Below are 23,052 nucleotides of genomic sequence, written 5' to 3'. Positions count from 1 at the left end.
TCATCTATAAAATGAGTTGGAGAAGGAAATGGAAAAACACTCCAATATCTTTGCCAAGAAAATCTCACAAGGGACCACAAAGAGTTGGACATGACTGAAAAAATAATGGAACCACAACAGATACAATATACACATTTCTTATTGGGCACCCATTTTGCTTCTTTGTTATACTTGGCACCATGGGAAGGTGTTCTGTGCTCTTGGAGCTTAAACCCAATCCATTTGGAAGGAACAGAGGAAAGGAAGACCTGAGAGATAAAAGATCACAAGATCATAGATCTAGGGCTGGAAGAAATTTCCGAGGCCATTTAGTCCAGCCCCCTCAATTTACAAATGAGGAAACTGAAGTGCCATGGTCACACAGGTACTAAGTGGAAGAGTCAGGATTTGAAACCACTTCCTCTGACCCCAAATCCTTTCCCAGGTACTAGGCATTCAAGTCCTTAAAGAATAGGAACAATAGAGCAACGGAAATACATGCATAGCATTCGACCATATATATAACCAGAGTGACTTGTCACAAATTCTGTGGGGGTTTGTTGGAATGAGAGTAACTGGAGCCAAGTCATGATGTGAAAGTTTCACAGAGGAATGGATGGCTCTTGGGATGTTTTTGAAGGGGGAGGGGTGTGTGTTTTAATGAAGAGGAAGTAGAGGGGATGTTCCAGGTTTGAGAGAAATGGAATGAGCAAATACTCAGAGGCAGGAACGGATGAGTCATGTATGAGGACAATAAGTTGGCTTCCTTAGCTGGCTTTACTAGCTGGAGCATAGCAAGAAAATCACATTTAAGTTATGGGGGGAGGGGAGGAGGAAAGGAAGGGGACAGAAACCAAAGGAAGAATGATTCAGGAGAGGTGAGAGAGTGGAACAGTCACTAGATTGGGAAACCCAAGACCTCCACTGAAGTCCCGGGCTCTGCCTGTCGGTTCAGTCATTGGCCAGACCAATCTTTTTCTTCTCTCTTGACTTTAATTTTCTCATCTCAGCAAGGTAGGGTAGAATACCAACTTTGGAGTCAGAAAGACCTAAGTTCAAGTCTTGCCTCTGACACGTATTAGATGGGCAAATCATTTAAACTTTCCATGTTTCAGGTACCTTGTTAAGACTAAATTAAAGAAATAGAAGTATGTTCAGAACGGTTTTACATATATAAACTTATTTGTGTCCAATGGTAGCCATGGGCAGGGGGGAGAAGGGGGGAGAGAGAAAAAAGGAAAAAAAAGAAAGTTACATGATAACTTTAATATATATTTAAAAGGAATAGCAAGTTGTAATCAATAGATTTGCAATTTCATATACAATGATCTTTTTTTTTTCTATTCTATGTTATGGAAATGCTTGTTTTATTTCTTAAGTTTAGAAAAAGTAAATAACATTTTAAAGACCAAATTGTATATTTAATGATATCATCTATGTGGATGAAAAAGAAGACTAACAGAGGAGGCACATTAGTTATAGATTCTTAATCTTTTATTTATTTATTTTAACACCATCATGGTCATTTTTGGCAGTCTGATAAAACTTATGGATCCCCTCTTCAGAATGTTTTTAAGTGCATTAAATAAAATGCATAAAAGTACAAAGAAAACCAGTTATATTGAAACCATATATTGAAATATGGTTATCAAAATGTATTTTTTGAAATTCATAGACCCTAGGTTAAGAATCTCCATTATGGTAGAAGGTGGCTAGGTTGCACAGTGGATAGAGTACAGCGCCTGGAATGAGGAAGATTCATCTTCCTGAGTTCAAATGTAACTGTGTGAGCCCAGGCAGGTCACTTAACCCTGTTTGCCTCAGTTTCCTCATCTGTAAAATGAGCTAGAGAAGGAAATGGTAAACCACTCCAGTATCTTTGTCAAGAAAATTCCAAATGAGGTCACAAAGAGTTGGACACAACTAAAATGATTAAACGACATTATGGCAGAAAGAACAGTGGAGTAGGATTCAGAGGATCTGGCTTTGAATCTAGTAACAGTCACCAGCGTTTACAAAGTACTTTAAAGTCTACAAAATACTTGACATATTTTATACTTGCAACAACCCTGTGAAGTAGGTGCCACTTTACAGATGAGGAAACTGAGGCTAAGAGAGTTTAAGCAACTTGCCCAAAGTCACAGAGCTAGTATCTAAGACAAGATTTGAATTCAGATCTTTCCAAATCCTGAGATACCTAGATGGCAGGAAGACTCATCCCCCTGAGTTCAAATCTGGCATCAGACACTTACTAGCTGGGTGACCCTGGGCAAGTCACTTAATCCTATTTGCCTCAATTTCTTCATCTGCAAGATGAATTGGAGAAGGAAATGGCAAACTGTAGTATCTTTGCTAAGAAAACCCCAAAGTGGTGTTACGAAGAGTCGGATGAGGCTTAAAAACCACTCAACAACAACAGCTTTCCAGTTCCCAATCCAACACTAAATCCATTGCAGTACTTCCCTGCCTCTAAATGTATAGATGCCTCTACATTTTTTCCATGAGAAAATTAATATTCAGAGAATTTAACTTGCCTAAGGTTACCTAGTTACTAAGTAGCAGACCTTGAATCTGAGTCTGGTATATACCATGATGCCTAACAGCTATGGTTCCATCACTGTATAATATATTAAGAGCTCTTTTTTGGATTCTTGACTATTCTGCCCTGTTAGACCCAACCCTGGGTAACTCTAACTTTGCATTTTCTCCACTTCTACTTCTGGGAAGCCCAGAGCATCTAAAGGAAGTCATGAAAGCTCTATAACTAGGTCTATAACCAAATCATGCTATTTAACTTCAACTGGACCTCACAACATTTTTAATTCATCTCCGATTGTCTCTCTATCAAATTATTCACAACCATCACCCTTTCACCTCTTGACCCCATTGTACCCCATGTCTTGCTCTGATCTTGCCGTTTTACTGAAAACATAGAAGCTGTCAATGAATTTCCTCATCTTCTCTCTTTTATATCTCAAAACGTTTCTATGTTTTCACCAATCCACTTCTCTACTCCGACCTAAGAGAAGAGGGTATTCCCCCATCCAGAAAGTTAGCTTCTCCTATTCCTTTGTTCACCATATTGGTGCTAGACTTGGTGTGGACATCAGACAGGTAGCACACTGCAACTCAAAACCCCTGAGTTCAATGGATCACAATCCTCAGCCTTCCCAGAAGCAAGGGTTATAGACAGATGTCATCACACTCCCATGGGCCTTCTATATAAGATCATTAACTATTCAAAGCTTTTGACCTAAATGTCCCCATAGGAAAAAACACATGGAAGATGAATACTTATTGTCTATAGACCAATGTTGTCTATATAACTCAAATAGAAATAGGTGCTACCTGTAGGCCTTATGTTGACTTAGAAAATCACATATTAACATTATTTATATCCTATTGCATTTTTATTTCATTAAATATTTCCCAATTACAATTTAATCTGATTCAAGTTGCACTCTGGAGTGTTGTGAGCCTCATACTCCATGGGCAGGCATGTCTGACATTTCTGCTCTAGACTATGAAATGCCCTTGAATATACAAACCAATCAAACTGGTTCTTTAGTACACACATTCTGGGCAGACACTACAGATGAACAGTTGTAATGTTGATGGGATAGGAAGATCTTCCCCTCCCTTTAATAGGCGTCATGTGTGTATATATATATATATATATCTGAGGTGAGGTTTTGCTTTGGGGGTTCGCTTATGAGAAGGATCTTTCGATTTCCTGGTCGAAACTCAGAGTAGCCATATCTTCAGACCTCCCTGACTGCTCAGATGTAAAGGTTATCTCAATCTAGTGATGTATGTAAAGTGTATAGCAATATCGCCTTGATTCAGGCAGTCAGAGCCCTGTCTATTGGTCTTTATGCTAATTTCTTTTTGTATTTTCTCTGCTTGTGTTTTCTCTGACCTTTAGGGGACTGACTTCTCCCCTGAACTAGGGAATATAATTAAAGAGGATTGTTGACCCCTTTAAAGTTGCTTTCCTTTAAAAGTAGATTAAAGAACTTGTGCTAGCAGGCCATCCTGGGTATTTTGGGGTGCTTGCTGTTACAACAGCCCAATAGCAAGAACATAGGCTGGGTTGCGTTTGGGAAATAAGATAACATTTTCAGTGACCTCACTCTGCCCTATGAAACAAAATTATTTTTAACATGTACATTCTTCTGATAATGCTCTGTGGCTATGCATCATGGACCACAATGTTCAAAGAATAGAAAGCATCACTGATTCAAAAAGCATTGGGGAAAATTGGGATGGATATAAGCAGGCTGCAGCATATTACAAGTAATCACATGTATAGAAGTAGCGTAAAAGATATCATCTAAGACTGGAAAAGGAGACGGGCCACTTATGGACAGAGGGCAAGGAATAACAGACGGATTTCCCAAGAGATAGCCTTAAAAGTTTAAAGACATAGAGGAAATTCCCCCAGCATATTAGGTAGACATTCTAAGGAGACTTTATGGCAAAACGTAAATAAGAATCACCCAAGATTATTGAAATCCACATGATTGAAGGAAATACTCACTTTGATAACAGTATAGACCCAGTAAAAAATAGAAATAGAATCATTCTTAGATCCTAGTGTTCTGCACACACAGTAAGCACTTAATGAATTACCTTTTTTTTATTGTTTTCAATTTCACTCTATCTCCCCCCAGAGATTACTTTAAATTGTATAGATAATTTATTTTCACTGACCCCGTATGAGCTCAGTAAACATATTTGAAATTAGGAAATTACTCTTCCTTTTTTGTTGTTTGTGGTACTCTGTTAAAAAAAAATGAAATAAAATAAAAAACCATTTCTTGAAAATTGCTTCCCATTAAGAAGAATAGAATCTTAGCTCTTCATCACTCCTGAAAGATGGCGCAATACTGTTACTCATGCCTCTGCTAGTACCCTTGTGAAGTCCCACAACATAATAAGGTCACAGCTACTTTAAACCCAGGGCAGAAAAAAGTTTCCAAGCCCAAAAGATCATTCTTTGACCTTCTGTCTAAACAAGAAGAAGATTACATTGCTTTTACTAATGATAAATTTTGGTTGATTAAGTCTTGATGCTTGTTAAACCAATTACGCTGAAAGAGAATGACTTTGAGTAAAAGCAGGCATAATAAAAACAAACTAAGAAAAGAACTCTTCTAAGAAAAGGATTCTTGGGTCACTCCACAATAGGGACGATTTTGCATATGACCAATTTAGATTTATATCCATCTCTCTGAAGAGGAAGACAACTGTGTAAAAGTATGTAATAGCTAAAAAAAAAAAGTGATTGTATATATGGTGACATTTTTTAAAAATTAAGCAGTTTTTTTCTCTTCCACACTATTGCAAATTTTCCCAGGAAAAAAAGAAGTTCCCTTATTTCTACAAGCCATTGTCTTCTGTTTCACATCTTATCTCTGTGTTTATTAACAGAAGTGGCATGACTCTCCTTTTCCGGGTCCTTACAACTCAGCAACATAAACTGTGGGGCCACCAATGAGATATAATCCCTTGACATCCAATCTGCAAGTGGGGCAAGTTGAATAATTTTTGTTCACCAAAGATCCTCAGACAACTTCCCTCTATAAGCTTACTATAAGCTCTCTGTTGGAATAATACATTGTCCTTAAATAGCTTCATTTTTATTTTATTTATTTATTTGCATCCAAACATTAGAAAACTGTAAAAGTCACGTTCAACATTTTCTCTTGAACTATTCCATTTAGAGTTATTCTGACTTAGTGACCTCCATCTCCCACCAATAAACTCCGGGTTAGTACTCAGGAAAATATACAGTTGATCTGGATTAGGAGATAATAAATTTAGGGCGTAGAGGAGGGCATTTGAGAGAGCCAGATGTGAAGTCACCTGCTGAAAGTGAATGAATGGCTCAAGGTAAGAGTTCAAGGAGAATGGAAAATTTTTAAACAAAGAGAATGGAAAAAAATTTGAATAGACACTGTGAAATAAGGAAATCAACATAGATGAGTTTAAGATTTCTGAGCATCATTGAAGGTCCAACAAAGATTAGGTAGCATTCAATCAGTACAATTCCATGAGTCCCTCCAGAAAGGCTCCAATAGTTCCTTCATTTTACACATGAGGAATATGATGTCCTCAGTCAGTCCTCATCTGGCTGACTTGATCAGTATCTCTGACATCCTATACATTTTCTTTAAAGTAGAAATGCAAAGGGCTCTGAGACATATCAATATGTCTATCACTGAAATATGAAAACTGTCTTAGAGGCCTTGAAAGCATAGCCTCTATATACCATTATATCTGTCACTGTAGGAAAGTGACTTTAAGATTACATCGCTACTCAGCTCTTTTTGTGGTGGCAAAGAATTGGAAATTGAAGGGATGCCCATCAACTGGGAAATGGCTGAACAAGTTGTTGTATGTGATTGTGCTATAAGAAATGATGAGCAGGATGGTTTCAGAAAATCCTGGAAAGACTTACATGAACTGATGCAAAGTGAAGTGAGTAGAACCAAGAGAACACTGTACACAGTAAAAGCAATATTATACTATGATCAACTGTGAATGACTTAGCTTTTCTCAGCAATAAAAAGATAGAAGATAATTCTGAAAGACTTAGGATGGAAAATGCCATCCACCTCCAGAGAAAGAATCGATGCAGTCTGAATACAGACCGAAGCATATATTTTTAAACTTTCTCTATTTTTCTGTTTCTGTTCTTGTTATTCTGTGTTCTCTTTTGCAACATGGCAAATATGGAAACATGTTTTGCCTGACTGCAGATGTATAATCTATGTTAACATGCTTGCCTTCTCAAGGAGGAGGAAGGGAAGGGAGAGAAGGAGGTAATTTGGAACTCAAAAATTATATTAAAAAATGTTAAAAATTGTTTTTACATGAAACTGAGTAAAAAAATAAACTAAGACCTTCGGACTCTCAGACTAATACTCCTTCAATGACCTCATGTCACTGAACATGGATGACAGTGTCTATAGGTAGTTTCTGAATAACTGATGTAGGATGAAAATGAAAGTCAGAACAATACCACTAACAGGCTTTTACTCCAAAGAGATCAAAGAAAGAAGAAAAGGGCCTATAAGTACAAAAATATTCATAGCAACTTCCTTGTGGCAAGAAAGAATTGGAAACTAAGGGAAACCGGGGGATGGTTGAACAAATGATGATATAGGTATGTGATAAAATTCTATTGTACCATAAGAAATGAGGAAAGAAATGGTTTCAAAAACCTAGAAACAGATGCAAAGTGAAGTGAGCAGAACCAAGAGAACAATTTATGTAATGCCAACAACATTGTAAAGACAAAGAACTTTGAATGACTTAAGAACTCTGATCCATGCGATGACCAACCACTGTACCAGAGGACTGATGATTGTTTCATGCTACCCACCTCCTGAAAGAGGTGAACTTAGTGTACAGAATGAGATACACTTTTTGACATGGCCAATGTGAGGATTTATTGTGCTTGACTATGCACATTTGTTATAAGAGTTGTTTTTTTCTTTTCTTTTTTCTCAGTGGCAAGATTGGTAAGGAGGTGGGAGAGAAAATATAATTTTAGGTGAAAAAACATAATTCTAAATTTAAAAAAAGATAGTAATAGTTAATATTGGAAATATGAAGGTCAAAGGACACTAAAGCGTTTCACAAAGTATGATGGTAGTCAACAAAGTAATAATCTCCTTCTATGATACTTAAAACTGCCTTTTATTTCTGTAGTCTCTCAAAAAACAAAACCACATGCTGTAATTCTGTGCTCTTCTAAGCTAGTTCTCCCTCATATTCTTTTCTTGTTTTTATTCCTTCAGGTCCCTCCAGATCTCCAGAATGAAGTTTTGATCAGCCTATTAGAGACTGACCCTGATGTTGTGGACTATTTACTCAGAAGAAAAGCTTCCCAATCATCGTGAGTACTCTTGTTTTTATCCTTTAACTTCGTGTTGGGAATTTCCGTTTCTTTTGGGAAGAATTAGAAAGGTTGCCAGTTTCCACGGCATTTTGTGCTCCCTTTCTAAACATAGGCTGTTCCCACACAGGACAAAGTTTAGTGGAGACTTGGCAAGCATCTGACTGATTTGATTGATGCAAACACCCAGACCAGATAATTTAGACAAAAAACTCCACTTGAGAGATTTACCTTGATCATAGGACCCTAGTGCTGGCCAGATCTCTACTTCTTTTCATCTGAGTAGATACAGCATTAGAACATTTCCCCTTTTAGTTACATTGACTTTGTTAAGGAAATCAGGCATTTCCTGGGTTGTTTAGGTTCTTTTGCACAGATTTCTTGGGTGGGGGAGGGGGTAAGAACGAAGCGCTATCTGATAAGAGCTCCAAGGCACATTGATGTCTACCACTAAAATAATAGGGTGGCTGTTTCTTAGAGGCCTTTAAAACATACCTTCCTTATGATACCATTTTACTTTTTACTGTAGAGCTTACATACTGCTGAAAAACTTAAGGATATGCTGAAGATATGCTTTAACAGAACCCTACTTATCTGAGTGTGTGTACACTTTAGTCAATCTGTTACCTATTAATGCTCTCATGCATTTTAAAATTTATTGTTTCTATTTATAAAAATGTGTTCTGGGTCACTGAATGCACACATTAAACACTATGCACTTGGTTTTAATAAATGAAATTAAATCCATGCAAAATTCCATGCCCTGTATACTCAGACTTTGTATCACACAAAATAGTATGGTTATTAAGCAGTCATTTGATTGATTTGATCAAGGTCAACGGTCAAATCAGACAATACATACAAGTAACTTTAGAATTTTCACATCTGTTTAGGTACTTTGAGGAATATATAAAATATAAAAAAGGCCAAATTGCTAGGAAATAGTGCAAAGGGCTCTGAACTACATTCAATATGTTTATAACTGTAATAGAGTAGTTGTATCTTTGAGGCCTATAAAGCATGCCTTACATGCACCATTGCACTTTTTACCATAGAGCATATTCATTGCTAAACTATTTAAACATAGCCCAAAGGGTAAAAAAAAGTCAGGCGCTCAATTATTGGTACTGATTATCCATGCTGATCAAATTAATGAATAAATGCCAAGTTTTCTATATAGATATAGCTTAAAAATAATAATGAATATTCAAAATAAAATTACCTCCAGTTATGAGGAATGCCATTAATGGGAGGGAAGCAGGGAAAGGCTTTAATGTGTAGTATCACGAAAATGTCCCAATCTCTATATGACTATATAATTTTCACTATTACTTAAAGTATGTAATAGAGAGCAGCGTCTATTCTATCTCTTTCACTTTCTACTTTTTTAAAAAAATTCAAACTCCAATATAGAAAACTGTTTTACTAGAGTATTTTAAGGAATTTATAGAAAAGCAAGGATACCATACCATAGGTCTTCCTCCTCCTTTCAGCTGCCTTTAAGGCTCCCTAACACTCAATAACACTTACTGCCTTTCAGCACTACTAAATTCAAATTTGTTGTTCAGAAAGGAAGAATTTTTCAATGGTTCATTCTTTCAATCGGTATTCATTCACACCTACTGTGTGATGAGGATCATGCCCTTCTGTTATCAATACTAATCAGTAAGATATTCTATTTTGATTTAGACTATTGTGACAGGAGTAATCTCTCTCATTCCCTCTCCCTCTCTCTCTCTTTCTCTCTCTCTCTATACTTGCCCATATGTATATATACATATATATACATGTATGTGAGTATGTCACAAATAAAGGCAATACTGCACATAGTATATGGTGGGGAACAATAAGGAAATGGGCCTGATTAGAAAGAATTCATGTCAGGAGGGTTGGAGGTAGAATTAGCAGAAACTAAAGTTGGATGGGTCAAGTAGAATCACACTATGAAGAGCTTTGGGTGCCAGACTGAGGAGTTCTTGCTCCTAATGAGATCCTAATGTTCTTTGGCAAGAACCATTTTAGATTTTGATCCGCTAGGGCTAGAAGAGACACATTTAAAAGAATTAAGTAGAATTGGCCATGTTGGAATATGTAAGTGTACAAGCAGTCCCCACTTTTTATTACCCGGAATTTAACTACTCTATTCATATGGCATTACCTAATAAAAACTTTCTAGTTGTCTGTTCCTGTTCAACTATTTCCACTGCTGTTCAATAAGATGAAGGGAAGAGAATGCAAAAACAGGACACACAGCGCATGAAGAGGCAGGCTTTTGGTGATCTCCAAGGAGGCATTGAATCTAAAAGCATGGATCACCTATATTTGATCTGATAAGCCATGGAGAAATATCGCAGCATAATGAAGTGATAAAGAGAGTATTCTGAAGAGTTGGTGGTGGTGTTGTTTTTCAGTTGCGTCCAACTCTTTGTTACCTCATGGACCATAGAATGCCAATAGCATCCATGGAGTTTTTTTGGCAAAGGTACTACAGTGGTTTGCCATTTCCTCCTCTGAGGCCAGATTTGAACTCAGGTCTTCCTATTCCTAGCCCTGAGCTCTATTCACTGAGCTATCTAACTGCCTCAAAATAGATATGTGCATAATGAAAATAGAAATGTGCCTAATGAATTAGGAGGCCAAACTTGGAGACCAGGGCAGAAAGAACAGGCTAACAATATGGGTATTGGGACATGAGGTCTTAGTCAAAGGTAGTGGCAGTGGACCCCAGAAGCATTAGGAGAGGAAAAAAATCTGTTTGAAAATGAATAATAATTGATTGAAGTGAAGAAAAAGGAGAGTACAGTAAAACTTTGGACTGTTTCTTGTGATGCCAGAGGGAAAGAGCAAAAGATTTTGTTTATTTGGGGGGAAAAGTTTCTAAGATGGTATAAAACCCAAAACATATTAATTCTAATTTATGTTATGAAAGATTAGAAACTTTCATAAAGACTTAAATGCTCAGTGTTTGGTAGGGTTTCTTCTTTATACACATCAGGGTTTGAAAAGATCAGAGAATTCACTCTTCTGTGTTCTGATTGGATCTTTATATTTTTTGGCTCCAACTGAAAAACTTAAGTAAGAATGTCACAGAGAGATTAGAAGAGATTTGTTCCATTTTATTACTAAAGATCCAAGACTTTCAGTTAAGCTTCTTTTTGAGTTGCTTATTTTGTTTGAAAGATTTATAGGCTGCATTTTCCCCAAACTTAGTTGAATAGTTTTCTACTTTTACATAGGGACATGGGGGGCAGGGCCAATGCAGAGGGGGGTTAGGAAGGGCAATTCAGGAAACCAGGAATACTGACTGTGTAGAGTAGTTGTTTGAAAGAAAACAGGCCAGAGACTGAAACAGAAAGACTTATTTTGTGCTTATTTTGTCAAAAGGTGTGATTTTAAGCATGATATTAATTAAAGAGACCTAATATAATATATAGTGTAATCTGGAAACAAGTTCAAAATATAGCTAATTCAAATCCAACAGAAGACAAGAATAATGCCAATAATTTAAATCCGCAGACAATGTTTAGGATTCATTTTAGTTAAATTTGATAATTGTCCTCCTTTCCCATCAAACCTCTTTCTAGAGCCACTAATAAATAGCAAAATCGGTGGCTCAACTAGTTTTAAGTATAAATTTAAATATAAATATATGAAATGTTTTCCTCCAAAATAACTAATTATCTGCTCTCTGTCAAATATATATAACCTCATACTAGCAATGCTAAAAGGTCATGTAGAATACTTACCATACTGCCATACTTACCAGCAGTTCATCTGATACCCTGATTCTCAAACTTCATTTCTCAAATGTGGCACTTTCTTAAAATCAAATCAAGTTTGATCTTTTTTTTAAGAGCTTCGATAAAAACAAAAGAACTTAAACATTTGGGTATTGCTAATATATTGCCAGTTAATTGCTGAGAGAGAGAGACAGAGACAGAGACAGAGAGAGAGAGAGAGAGATTCTTCTCCTCATAAGACAACTTTCTGAAAGTGTTACAGGATTAACCAGAATTTATCTTCTCTCATTGTTAAGTAATGGACATCACAAAGATCACAGTAAGTTTTAAAAGAACAAAAAGTATGATTTTGCCATCTTAGTATACTGTGGATCCACTACGTTTCTACTCTGATGCTTTATTATAGCAAAAGTTTCCCTTCCTGAGAAACAAAAACTCTAGTGGGACCCACTGTATTGAAAAGGCTTCAGATATGGTTCTGGGGACATTCTACATGTCCAAAAAAAAGTCTAAGTTTCAAAAGGTACACGACCAGAGTGTTGGGCACCAGTGATGGGTTTTTGTTTTGTTTTGTTTTTTGGTTACAGCAACTCATGAAGAGCATTCACAAAGGTGTAAAGGGGTTGTTATTTACATCAGTAGAGGGAATTAAGTGCCTATGATGATGAAATCATTGGTCTTTGAAGTATTGCAGGACGCAGCAGTGAGTCTCACTGACTTCAACAGTTGTTATATTTTACTAGTAATCCCCTTCCAGATTTCCAGGGAGTAAAGACTCACTTTCATGGATCTGTGATCTCATCAGCATGGGTACTACCTCTCTCAGTTTTTGCAGTTCCTCTGTATGACCTTCTCATCTTCTGTGATTCTTGGCCTTGTGCTTCCATAATTCCAAGTACAGACAGAAGGTTTTCCTTTGAGTATTTTTATATGTCACGAACACCAAAGCAGTACTTAAGCTGCCTATTTATCATCCCTCACTTTCAATATATGATTAACTCACCTACTTTTCTTTTATTTTGTAATTAAGATTTTTTATTTTTTAGTTTACAACAATCAATTCCGCATGATTTTGAGTTCCAGATTTTCTTCCTCCCCCTCCCCTACTTTTCTAATTGTATTTATTATGGCTGATATATTTTGTACCATTTCTCATGTTCAAGGCCCATTTGATAGGCCACTTATACCCACTATGTGTAAATAGCCATCAACTCCACAAAAATCAAAAGTGGTGAATCAAAAAAGCCTTTCCTCTGAGAAAGTTCTAGTGTAAGATTTGTTTTAAAAATAAAACAAAAACACTTGTGGGAGTTATATGGAACAGAAAAGTCTATACTGACAGGTTTCATAGGGTATGAATGTCCATTCTGACTGTGAAAAGCATAAGAAAAAAGAGACAGGTGTTTGAAAGGTAAGTTCAAAATGAAAAAGAGTGATTTGGAGCATTCTTTATTTTTATTTTTTCGGAGGGGAGAAGGCAGGGCCATTGGGGTTAAGTGACTTGCCCAAGGTCACACAGCTAGTAAATGTGTCAAGTGTCTGAAGTCGGATTTGAACTCAGGTCCTCCTGATTCCAGGGCCAGTGCTGTACTTACTGCACCACCTAGCTGCCCCCTTGGAGCATTCTTTAAAAGAAATCTGAAATTTTTTCAATTTTAATAGGTATCCTATTAAAAAAATTAATTAAATCAATAGTACTTTGTACTCACCTGACATAAATCCAGTGATTTATGATTTGTATTACAAATCAGTCAGGGATGTGACTAGATTAAAAACCTTGACCAACTAAGCTGCCAGGGCTGACTCCATCGTCAATTAGTACAGGAAGGTTTTTTGTCTGCCAACTTGAATCATCATCCCAAGGCCAGGATAGTTAGAGATGTTTCACTCTTCTTTGGGGACATTCCCTGGGGACATTGCACAAAGGGATGTTTATACAGAATTGTATAATAATTAACTTGAAATTGACTTGAAATCCTCAATAAGCCCAAAGCTCCTGTGGTGGGCGTTGCATTCTTTCCACAGTACAATTAAGAGCTTCAGAGACGTGGTTATGTCCATTTAAGTTCCAAGAGAGTGAGGTTTATCAGTTGAATTATTAAGTTACAGTATAAGCCAGCACATTTTTTAATACTCTCTGGGTATTTCTTTTCGGGGAAGGTCGGCATGGTGCTATATTGGCAGCCCACAGGGGATTGAGCAGAGGTTTTCCATTTATTCACAGAACAAGTACTGTACTCTCTGCTGCAGTGCAAGCTTGCCCACAGTATTCAGCCAGTGTGTTTACACCCTGACCTGGAGGGACCACGCCACGGGTGAGCGTGCTATTCGGTCTCCATGCTCATTCGATCTTGATGCAGTTAGCTGAGACTGCAAATGGTGATGCCTGTAGTGGTCTTGGTTCCAATGTGTTTGGCAGCCTATCTTCCTTCTGTGGTAGCAAACAAAAAAACCCAAGGGTAGCTGATCCCACCAAAGAAGTGTTTAGTCTGAACATATATGAATCCATCCCAGATAGAGCCAAATTAAAGAAAGATTAGGCTCCCATACCCTCTAGCAAACCCAGCTAACTAAAAAATGTTTCCTCTTTAAAAAAGAGAAAAGAGGTTAGGGACTATGACAGTGGTAGTCATTGTCCTCCTAGACTGTAACTTCGAAGTTATTTCCTGTTGCTCCCTGAGACTGAAGTCAAGTTGGACTCCTCAGGGACAGTTTTGCTTCTGAAGAGAGAAGCCAGGCTGTTATGTTAATTTGATCTTCCAGCCACCTCCAAAAGGGGCACCATTTTCTCACACCCTCTAGGTTTCTTGATTTGGGCATTGGGTGTCATTAGGATATTATGAATCACCGTTTACTAGATGGATTCATGACCATTCTATGATTAGAGAGCACCGCTTGGATTTGGTTTGGGAGCCTGCATGGACGTGTTGTTATTGTCGAGTCATTTCAGTCAGCTCTTTGTGATTCCATTTGGGGTTTTCTTGGCAGAGATGCTGGAGTGGTTTGCCGTTTCCTTCTCCAGCTCATTTTCCAGATGAGGAAACTGAGGCAAATGGGGGTTAAGTGATTTCCTCAAGGTCATGCGGCTAGTGTCTGAGGTTGGATTTGAACTGAGGTTTTCCTGATTCCAGGCCTGGTGCTCCATCCATTGCACCCCATACCTGCCTCCTGCGTGGAAGTAATGAGGACCCCATTCAAGAATACTTCTGAGCTGACTCTTAATGCTAAATTGTCCTGCCTGCTAACGTTCCTTTGCTTTAGGTCAGCCAGTCCCTCTGTGTTTCTAATCAACTTCTTGGCTTGTTCCCTTTTGTTGTTGTTCCCTGGGTTTTTAGACTCAAGGATTTCTTTCCCCATATCTTCTTATTCCCTTCCATATTTTAACTACACAAGATTTGTGTTCCTCCTTTGCCCTGCCTTTTCACCCGATTTGTGTAAGTAAGTTTTTTTAAAAAAAAATTCTGGCTTTTTTTTTCAGGCAGTTAAAAAAGCAAAGAGCTACTCTGCATTTTCACAGCTAGCATGTTTCATAGAATCATATTTTAGAACTAGGAGGGACCATAGAAATCATCACATTCAAAATCCTAGTTTTACAAATGAAGAAACTGAGGCCCCGTCAAAATGACATGATTTGCCCAAGGTCCCACAGTAAGAGGTAGAACAGGGATGAGTTGATCTCCTGCCTTCCAGTCCATGTTCTTTCCTTTATAGCATACTGTCAGCCCCTTTTTATATGGAATCCCTGAGGGTTACTGAAATTCTCTTTCTTGAATCAATCCGTAGAACTGATATTTCTATCGTATGCCACCTCAGGCAAGTTACTTTCACCATCCCTGTGCCTCATTTTCCTCATCTGCCAAAATGCTAGCATCATTAATAAAATGACGAATTACCCAGAAACTCTTGAATTTTTCAATCGTCACCGGGATAATAACCTGCCATATTTATCTCACAATAGGTAGCAGAGAAGAAAAGGTAAGATCATAAATATGAAGTTATTGTAAATTCTTAAATTCTAGAGAAATTATCCTTTATGAAGTTTGAAACTGAGGCCAATCTCGTTAAATACCTACTATGTGCAGAGCCCTGTGCCAGATGTTGGGGATACGAAGACTAAACAAACAAACAAAAAATGCCTGTCCTCAAGGAGCTTACATTCTTCTGAGGAGCAATATAACACACTCAGGGCATGATGATGGCCAGAGTAATCGAAGCTAGGTGGCATTAGAATGGCCTGGAGTCAGGAAGACCTGAGATCAAATCTGGCCTTATACTTACTAGCTGTGTGACCCTGAGCAAGTCACTTAACCTCAGTTTGCCTTGCTTTCCTCCTCTGTAAATTGGGGGTAATAATAGTACCTGTCTCACAGGATTGTTATGAGGATCAAATGAGATAATAGTTGTAAAGGGCTTAGCACAGAGCCTGGCACATACTAAGCACTATAGACATGTTAGCCACGATGATCTTCAGGCAGCTAGGTGGCACAGGGGATAAAACACCAGGCCTAGAGTCAGGAAGACTCATCTTTCTGAGTTTGAATCTGCACTCAGACACTTACCAGCTGAGTGACCCTGACAAATCACTTAGCCCTGTTTGCCTCAGTTTCTTCATATGTAAAATGAGCTGGAAAAGGAAATGGCAAACCACCAACAGCAACAGATAGCAAGCATGCTTAGAGGGAAGGCAGTAGTACCTATTAGCCTGGGGTTCTTGGTGCTTTATCCATGGCCTCAAAGCCTGGTTTTAGTCACTCAGTTCAAATTTGCCTAATGACTCTTGAAGTGGTTTGGGTAGAGAGGAGTGAAAGCTCCAGTGGTGCCTCTGTTTAGAGCATGAGATTAAGGTTAAGAAGCTCTTTTCCAACTTAACTCCTCTTTCCTTCCAGCTGTATGGATAATAGCAAAGAATTACCATACACTAATGGAAAAGCTGGGAGAGATGCCAGATTACCATCTAGTGAAGGAGTTCTTAAGCCATTTTTCTGGCATCAACCCCATTGGCAGTCTGATGAAGCCTATAGATCCCACTTCAGAATAATTTTTAAGTGCATAAAATATATTGCATAGGATAACAAAGGAAACAAGTTATACTGAAATATAGCTATCAAAGTATTGAGGAAAAAACAAATTCACGAACCTTAGGCTCATATTACAGATAAGGAAACTAAGGCCAAGAGAGGTTGAGTGACTTACCCAAGGTCTATCGATAGTAAACCTCATAGGCAAGATTTGAACCCAGGTCCTCCAGGTCCAGGGCTCTTTCTGTTGTACTGCCCTACTCCTCAAGAATTTGAAGTCCGTGTTTTGGGATACACACAATGCATGACTAAATCTGTGTTGTCTTACAGAACTTAAAGATTGTGCTTCTTCTAGGTATGATGCTAAGAAAGATGGACTGAAGCAATAATACACTGTTGTCAGTAATGTCCATCGGGCAAAACATTCCAAGAAGTATGGAGATGTAAATAAAAAAATACCTTACATTTATTGTTACATTATAGTTCACAAAATACTTTGGGACCATTGCTGTTCAGTCAATTCAGACTCTCGTGACTCCATTTAGGCTTTTCCTTGCAAAGATACTGGAATGGTTTGCCACTTCCTTCTTCAGCTCATTTTACAGATGAGGAAACTGAGGCAAATAGGGTTAAGTGACTTGCCCAGGGTCACTCAGCTAGAAAGTGTCTGAGACTGGATTTGGCCTCAGGTCTTCCTGACTCCAAGCCTGATGTTTTATCCACTGCACCACTTAGATTCCTTATTCTTTAGGATATATGATTTCACTTGATCCTCACCATAACCAAGTGAGAAGCTAAATTACTCACCATAAGTCTTACATCTGGAACTCAAACCCGGGCTTTCAGATTCCAAATCTAGCGCTCCTTCTAGCAACATTTTACATTTCTTACTTGCTTCTCAGATACGGACTTTCTTTTCAGTAACTGGAAGCATGCCTCCTCAATGCTGCCTCAGATTGGGCTATATAGTATGTGATAATCAGCTGGGCAAACGAAAGCAACAGAGTTTTTTGCTGTTAATTAAATGAAACTCTTGGGGTTTGTTTTTTGTTTGTTTGTTTTTCCATTTTCAGGAAAGAATCTTAAATTTCTTTTTTTTCTCAAACTCTTCCAAGATCTGGGAAATAACTTAGAATTTTCCTGTGGTTCTTTGCTACATAAATCATCTGACATCAGTTATCAAAGATGGGGAGAGGGGATTTATGATTCCTGGGTGGGCAGTAAATGCCGTATTAATAGAACATTTTTTAGTTCCCCAAAATTTCAAGGATAGGTGAAGTATCTTAAAAAATACTTGGGCTGGAGAAGAAAAAAAGCAACCCACATATTTTTATTATGGCTAATAAGAGCTGCTGGCAAGTAGATACTGAAAGGGTCTTCTTGCCAGAGCTGTTTTCTTCCATCTTGCTCTATTCTGGGTGGTTCAGGATTGCTAGAACATGCTGGCTTGCAAGTATTTACCTTTCTTTTTTCATAATAAAAAAGATGTGTTTTGAAAATCAGACCAAAAAAATTCAAAGAATGACCAAAGGAAATGGAGAATGGGAAGAAACAGGGTTATTTTTGCGCTTCTTTATCAACCTGTGATAATTTCCCTTTAAGATGTTATCAGGGACACTGTATTGAGGAGGGTAGAAAATAACAGATTATTCAAGGTAAGACCTCCTTTGATGTTCTGGAAGTTCTTGGGTTTGGTTTTTTTTTTTTGTTTGTTTTGTCCTGTTTACATTTTCACAGTGTTGTACGTGCCACATTTCCATAATAGGTACATACACATATATCATATTTCAGACATGTGCTAATAGTATATATTGCACAGCTTATGAAAAGCATTCATCTCAATAAACATGTTTCAGATAAATTTACAAAATGTAACAGAGGACTGGTCACATGATGGTGACCTATTATCATTATCAAATATGAAAGGACAGCAGTACACATACACTACATATTTTCATCACAAAAAGCTTAGGACAAAAGTAATGTGAGCGATTTTATTAAATTTCAAGTAGGATTTGATGCATATGCATTGTTCTATCTGAATGGGATTTAACTCGAATTTTAAAAACCATTATTTGTGGTGGGAAAGCTAAGAATTAGTAATTTTTCAGAGATATAGTGTTAATTTCCATGTGAATTATAACCAAGGCTTTGCTTTAGAGATGGAAAAAAAATGGCTTTATCAGTACTTATGCAGTACAAAGTGGTCAAGATAATATAAGAATCCATTTACCGTTCTCTCTCTTTTTTCTTCTCACCCCTCCTTGGTTGGGATTTCATTGAAGCATCTGTTGAGTTGTACTGACCTCTGCTGACCATTACATGAAACAGCTTCATTTCCTTCGTTGAAAAGTGTTGACATCATTTAAAAGGTCTTTTTGTTTCAGCACCTGTGTTCATGCATTACTTTCCCATTGTTGGCATAGCTTTTGTACTGAGGATGATTGCAATTACCGATCATTAACACTGTCTCTGATGATCTCGTCCTGGCAGAAGCCCCCACCTGCTGAGATCAGAGGGTTCCTTTTCCACGGAAGGGAGACATTCATCTACGGACTCCAACAAAGCCTCAAGCGGAGACGTCTCCCCTTATGATAATAACTCCCCAGTGCTGTCTGAACGCTCATTGCTGGCTATGCAAGAAGACATTGTCCTGGGTTCAGAGAAGCTTTACAAGGTGCCTGAGCAATATATGTTGGTTGGCCACTTGCAGTCTAAATCGAGGGAAAGTTCTCCTGGACTATGGGCTGGAAAAGGTATGATTTGATTGTCAAAAATGTAACCCTCATCATCACAAATAGGTCCCTTACCCTACAACAGAGATGGTTCTTTTCTTATGTATGTTCTGTTGATTTGCCCTACTCAGAGTACCAATCCTGCACTCAGACATCTGGAGTCTCACCAAAAGCATACTAACATAGTCATAAATTTCATTCTCTTTAAAGATGTGCTGTGGTTTACTTTCTTATCTTGCTTCACAGTGAACTTATAAATCCTAAATTATTGGGTTTGTCAACAGAATTTTGAATGTAGTCCAGACTGGGCCAGTCTCTAACCTGGGAATGGCTGGAGCCGAAACAGATCAGACCAGAGGCAGGTGTGTTAGGAATCAAGTAGTGGTTTAATTAGTCTCAGAGTGAGGAAAACATTCGCAATTGGAAGTACTCGTGAGTAGGAGGGCTTAACATGCTGGGGTACAGGCAGTGCTTATATACGTACTGGACTGGACTATGACATAATCATTTTTAGGTCTTGAGTTATTGTTCCCACAGATCCTTTGGGAACAGTATTGTTCCAGGCCTTGAGGACTGTGATTACTCTGTGGGGTACAGAACCAGAGTTCTGGGATGGGAACAGAAGTACAGTACAAGGAACAGAGACTGGGAGCATGTCAGAGATGTGATGGATATTGGCTCTCACGTCCCTTGGAAATAGAGGGAGTAAACACAGAGGGTGATGATCAGTCAGAGTGCCAAGGACTATTGTTATGCCAAGCTCAGGGCACAGCCAGCTTGCTGGGCCTTAGCCCTGGTAAACAGGGTATCTCCAAAATATTTTGACAGGTTTAAGTGGCCTAGTTCATGCTATACCAGATTGTATAGATATCCTCCAGCTTCTCACAGTATTTTCTACCTTCCTTCTGTTTCCATCATAGTCTTTCCCTCACTGCAGTCATTGTTTGCTTACTCTAAAGGATTACATATTAGGTATATGTGTTCTAAGCTCCATGAAGAAACAGACATATTGAGTTTCAGATGCCCATAGGACATCGATGGGGGCAGCTAGGTGGCACAAGAGATAGAGTGTTCGAACTGCAGTCAGGATGATTCATCTTCTTGAATTCAAATCTGACCTCAGATATTCACTAGCTGTGTGACCCTGAACAAGTTGCTTAACCCTGTTTGCCTCAGTTTCCTCATCTCTAGAATGAGCTAGAGAAGAAAATGACAAATCACTCCAGTGCCTTTGCCAGGAAAACCCTAAATGGGGTCATGGAGAGTTGGACATGACTGAAAACAACTAAACCACAACAAAAAGGACATCCAGAGAGACATGACCAACAGGTAGCTGGAGATGCTGGAGCTCAAGAGAGGCCTTAGAACTGGATATGCAAGTTTGGGAGTCGACTATATAGAGATTCTTGGATCTATGGAAGGTAATGAGAGCACCAGAAGAAAATGTAGGGAGAGAAGAGGAGAAAGCCAAGGAAAGTCACAGGCTATACACATGTATAGGTGTGTAACATGGATCCTCCTGCTAGAGGAGACTGAGAAGATCAATTAGATAGGGAGAAAGAGTACCACCGTGACGAAGCAGTGTCACAAAAATCCACGGAGGAGAAAGAACAAAGAAGGAACTTTCACACAGGGAGGTCCAAAGCCGAGTGGATAGCGAAGGTGTCTAGATAGGCTGGAAGGCGTCTGGTCCTAGTAGCAAGGGACAATTGGCAGCATGGCAAGATATCAGTGCTAGTTGTAGTCATACAGCTAATTAAATGTCTGAGGCAGAATTCAAACTCAGGTCTTCCTTCTAATACTCTCTTCACTCGTGCCACCTAGCTACCTAATGAAGTTGAATGTAATAAATTTCAGAGTTATTCTCTGAGATCTTCACAGTTTGTATAAAAATGTTTTGGAGTTTGTTTGGGAGGATCTTTTTTTGGTCATTATGGCCATTTTTTTATTCCTTGAAAATTAGCAAATTCTCAAGTGTTTGGAGTTCTTCTGAGGGTTATTTAAAAAAAAAAACCACTACCAACTGTCATTGATTTTTTTTTATTATAAACTGATCTCATAGCACTTATGTCTACTCAGGTGGCATTTTTTTCACTGACGAAATCACCTTGCATATATACATATATACTAGTTACCTGCACATATGAGGATGTTTTGTTTCCCCAATTTTGTCAGCTTTGTGAAGGCAAGAGCCACATCTTAAAGTTCTTTGTATCTTCTACGGTACCTGATGCTTTGTCTAATGTGGGTACTTTGTAAATAGTTCCTGATTAATTGACTGATCTTGATTAATTGGCTGTATCAGTTCATATTATAACATTTCATCAACTCTTCTTTAGATGTATCAGAGGAGCCCTTCAATATTTGGGGAACCTGGCATTCAACATTAAAAAGTGGAACCAAAAGCCCAGGAATGACAGGTACAGTGCTATTTTAAAAATCCTATTTTGGCAAATCTCACAGGATGTATTGATTACCTTGGGGGCAGGGGTTGTTGTTCATTCACTTCCAGTCTATCTCAATTTGGTAGTGATTTAGAAGTTGTTTCTTGAGACATACATACAGTGCTACTTCAATGGCTCTGCGAGTGTAACCATAAAGATTCTCCCTCTAGTGGTGGAAATCACAACCCATCCCCATAACTGCACTTTGCACACATCATACAAAAAAATGACCCAACACACTGGAAGCCTTCATCTATTGAAAGCCTTTTTGGATTCCAGGGCAGTATTGGAAGTATCTGTTACAGATACCCACCAGTTATTCCACTTTTTATTCAAGGAGGGTTGGGTTTTTGTGTTTTTTTGTGGGGTTTTTTTGGGTGCTTTTTGTTTCTAAATCAACAAGCATCTTTTTTTAAAGCACCTACTATATGCCAGACACTGTGTGCTGAAAGTCACAGTCATGTCTGAATATATGCCGCCCCCCCCCCCCCCCCCCGCCACTACATGGTGCCTTGACATTGAACCCTCCCTTAGAACAAAGGAAAATTGTTAAGTCAAACCAACATCTGATGGCATACTGTGGCACTTAACTCATTATTGGTAATATGCTGCTACCTCTATCCACCAGGTATCTCCATCAATGGAGAAGATGCTTTATCCGACTGGTATGGAATGATTCTAGAACTCTGGTCCTTCTCTTACCTCATCTTTCAGTTGTTATCAGGCTCTGAAAATGCTAGTTTCCAAAAATGTCCTTGTGCTTTTTGCCTACACATTACTTTGAGAGGGAAAGTCTCCCCTCTCCCAAGAAAAACAGGAACACAGAGACATCAAGTTACTTCCAAAAGCTTTATGCCAAAACCCAACTGTCCTGAGAAATGTGTTCACCCTCAGTATCAGGAAGAAAACAGGGTAGAAAGATAAACATTGCAGCTGTTATATTAACTATCTTCTTGGTCTGAATAGTTCGTTTTAGCTTCTGGCCTTCTTGTAATGGGTTTCATTGATAATAAAGTCTCTCCCCTAGATGGTAAGCTCCTTTAAATAAGAGGGGCATATTCTCTTCCTCCCTTCTTCGTAGCACACAGTAGTGCTATGTGCTATGTACGATGTGGACATTCAGAAAGATAAACTGGCAGGAGTGATTATTATTTACCAACAATAATCGACATTTATATAGTGTTTGAAGATTGCCAAAGCACTTGGCATGTTACATTATCACAAGTCTGT

At 38.3% G+C, this 23,052-nt stretch overlaps 1 protein-coding gene across 2 annotated transcripts in view; it reads left to right on the top strand.

The window, feature by feature from the left end:
• The window catches only part of ARHGAP6 (Rho GTPase activating protein 6), a 330,900-nt gene that overhangs the window by 305,166 nt on the left and 2,682 nt on the right, over nt 1-23,052 (top strand). For both annotated transcript variants that reach the window (XM_036743443.1, XM_036743444.1), the window contains exons 10-12: nt 7,788-7,885; nt 19,137-19,399; nt 21,718-21,798. In XM_036743443.1, the coding sequence (XP_036599338.1) occupies nt 7,788-7,885; nt 19,137-19,399; nt 21,718-21,798 (442 nt within the window). The remainder of the gene's footprint in view (nt 1-7,787; nt 7,886-19,136; nt 19,400-21,717; nt 21,799-23,052) is intronic.

This window comes from Trichosurus vulpecula, chromosome 2 (genome assembly GCF_011100635.1).
Source record: "Trichosurus vulpecula isolate mTriVul1 chromosome 2, mTriVul1.pri, whole genome shotgun sequence".
Classification (NCBI taxonomy): Eukaryota; Metazoa; Chordata; class Mammalia; order Diprotodontia; family Phalangeridae; genus Trichosurus; species Trichosurus vulpecula.
Note: the sequence above shows the minus strand (reverse complement) of the source record. Positions and strands in the feature narration are given on the sequence as shown.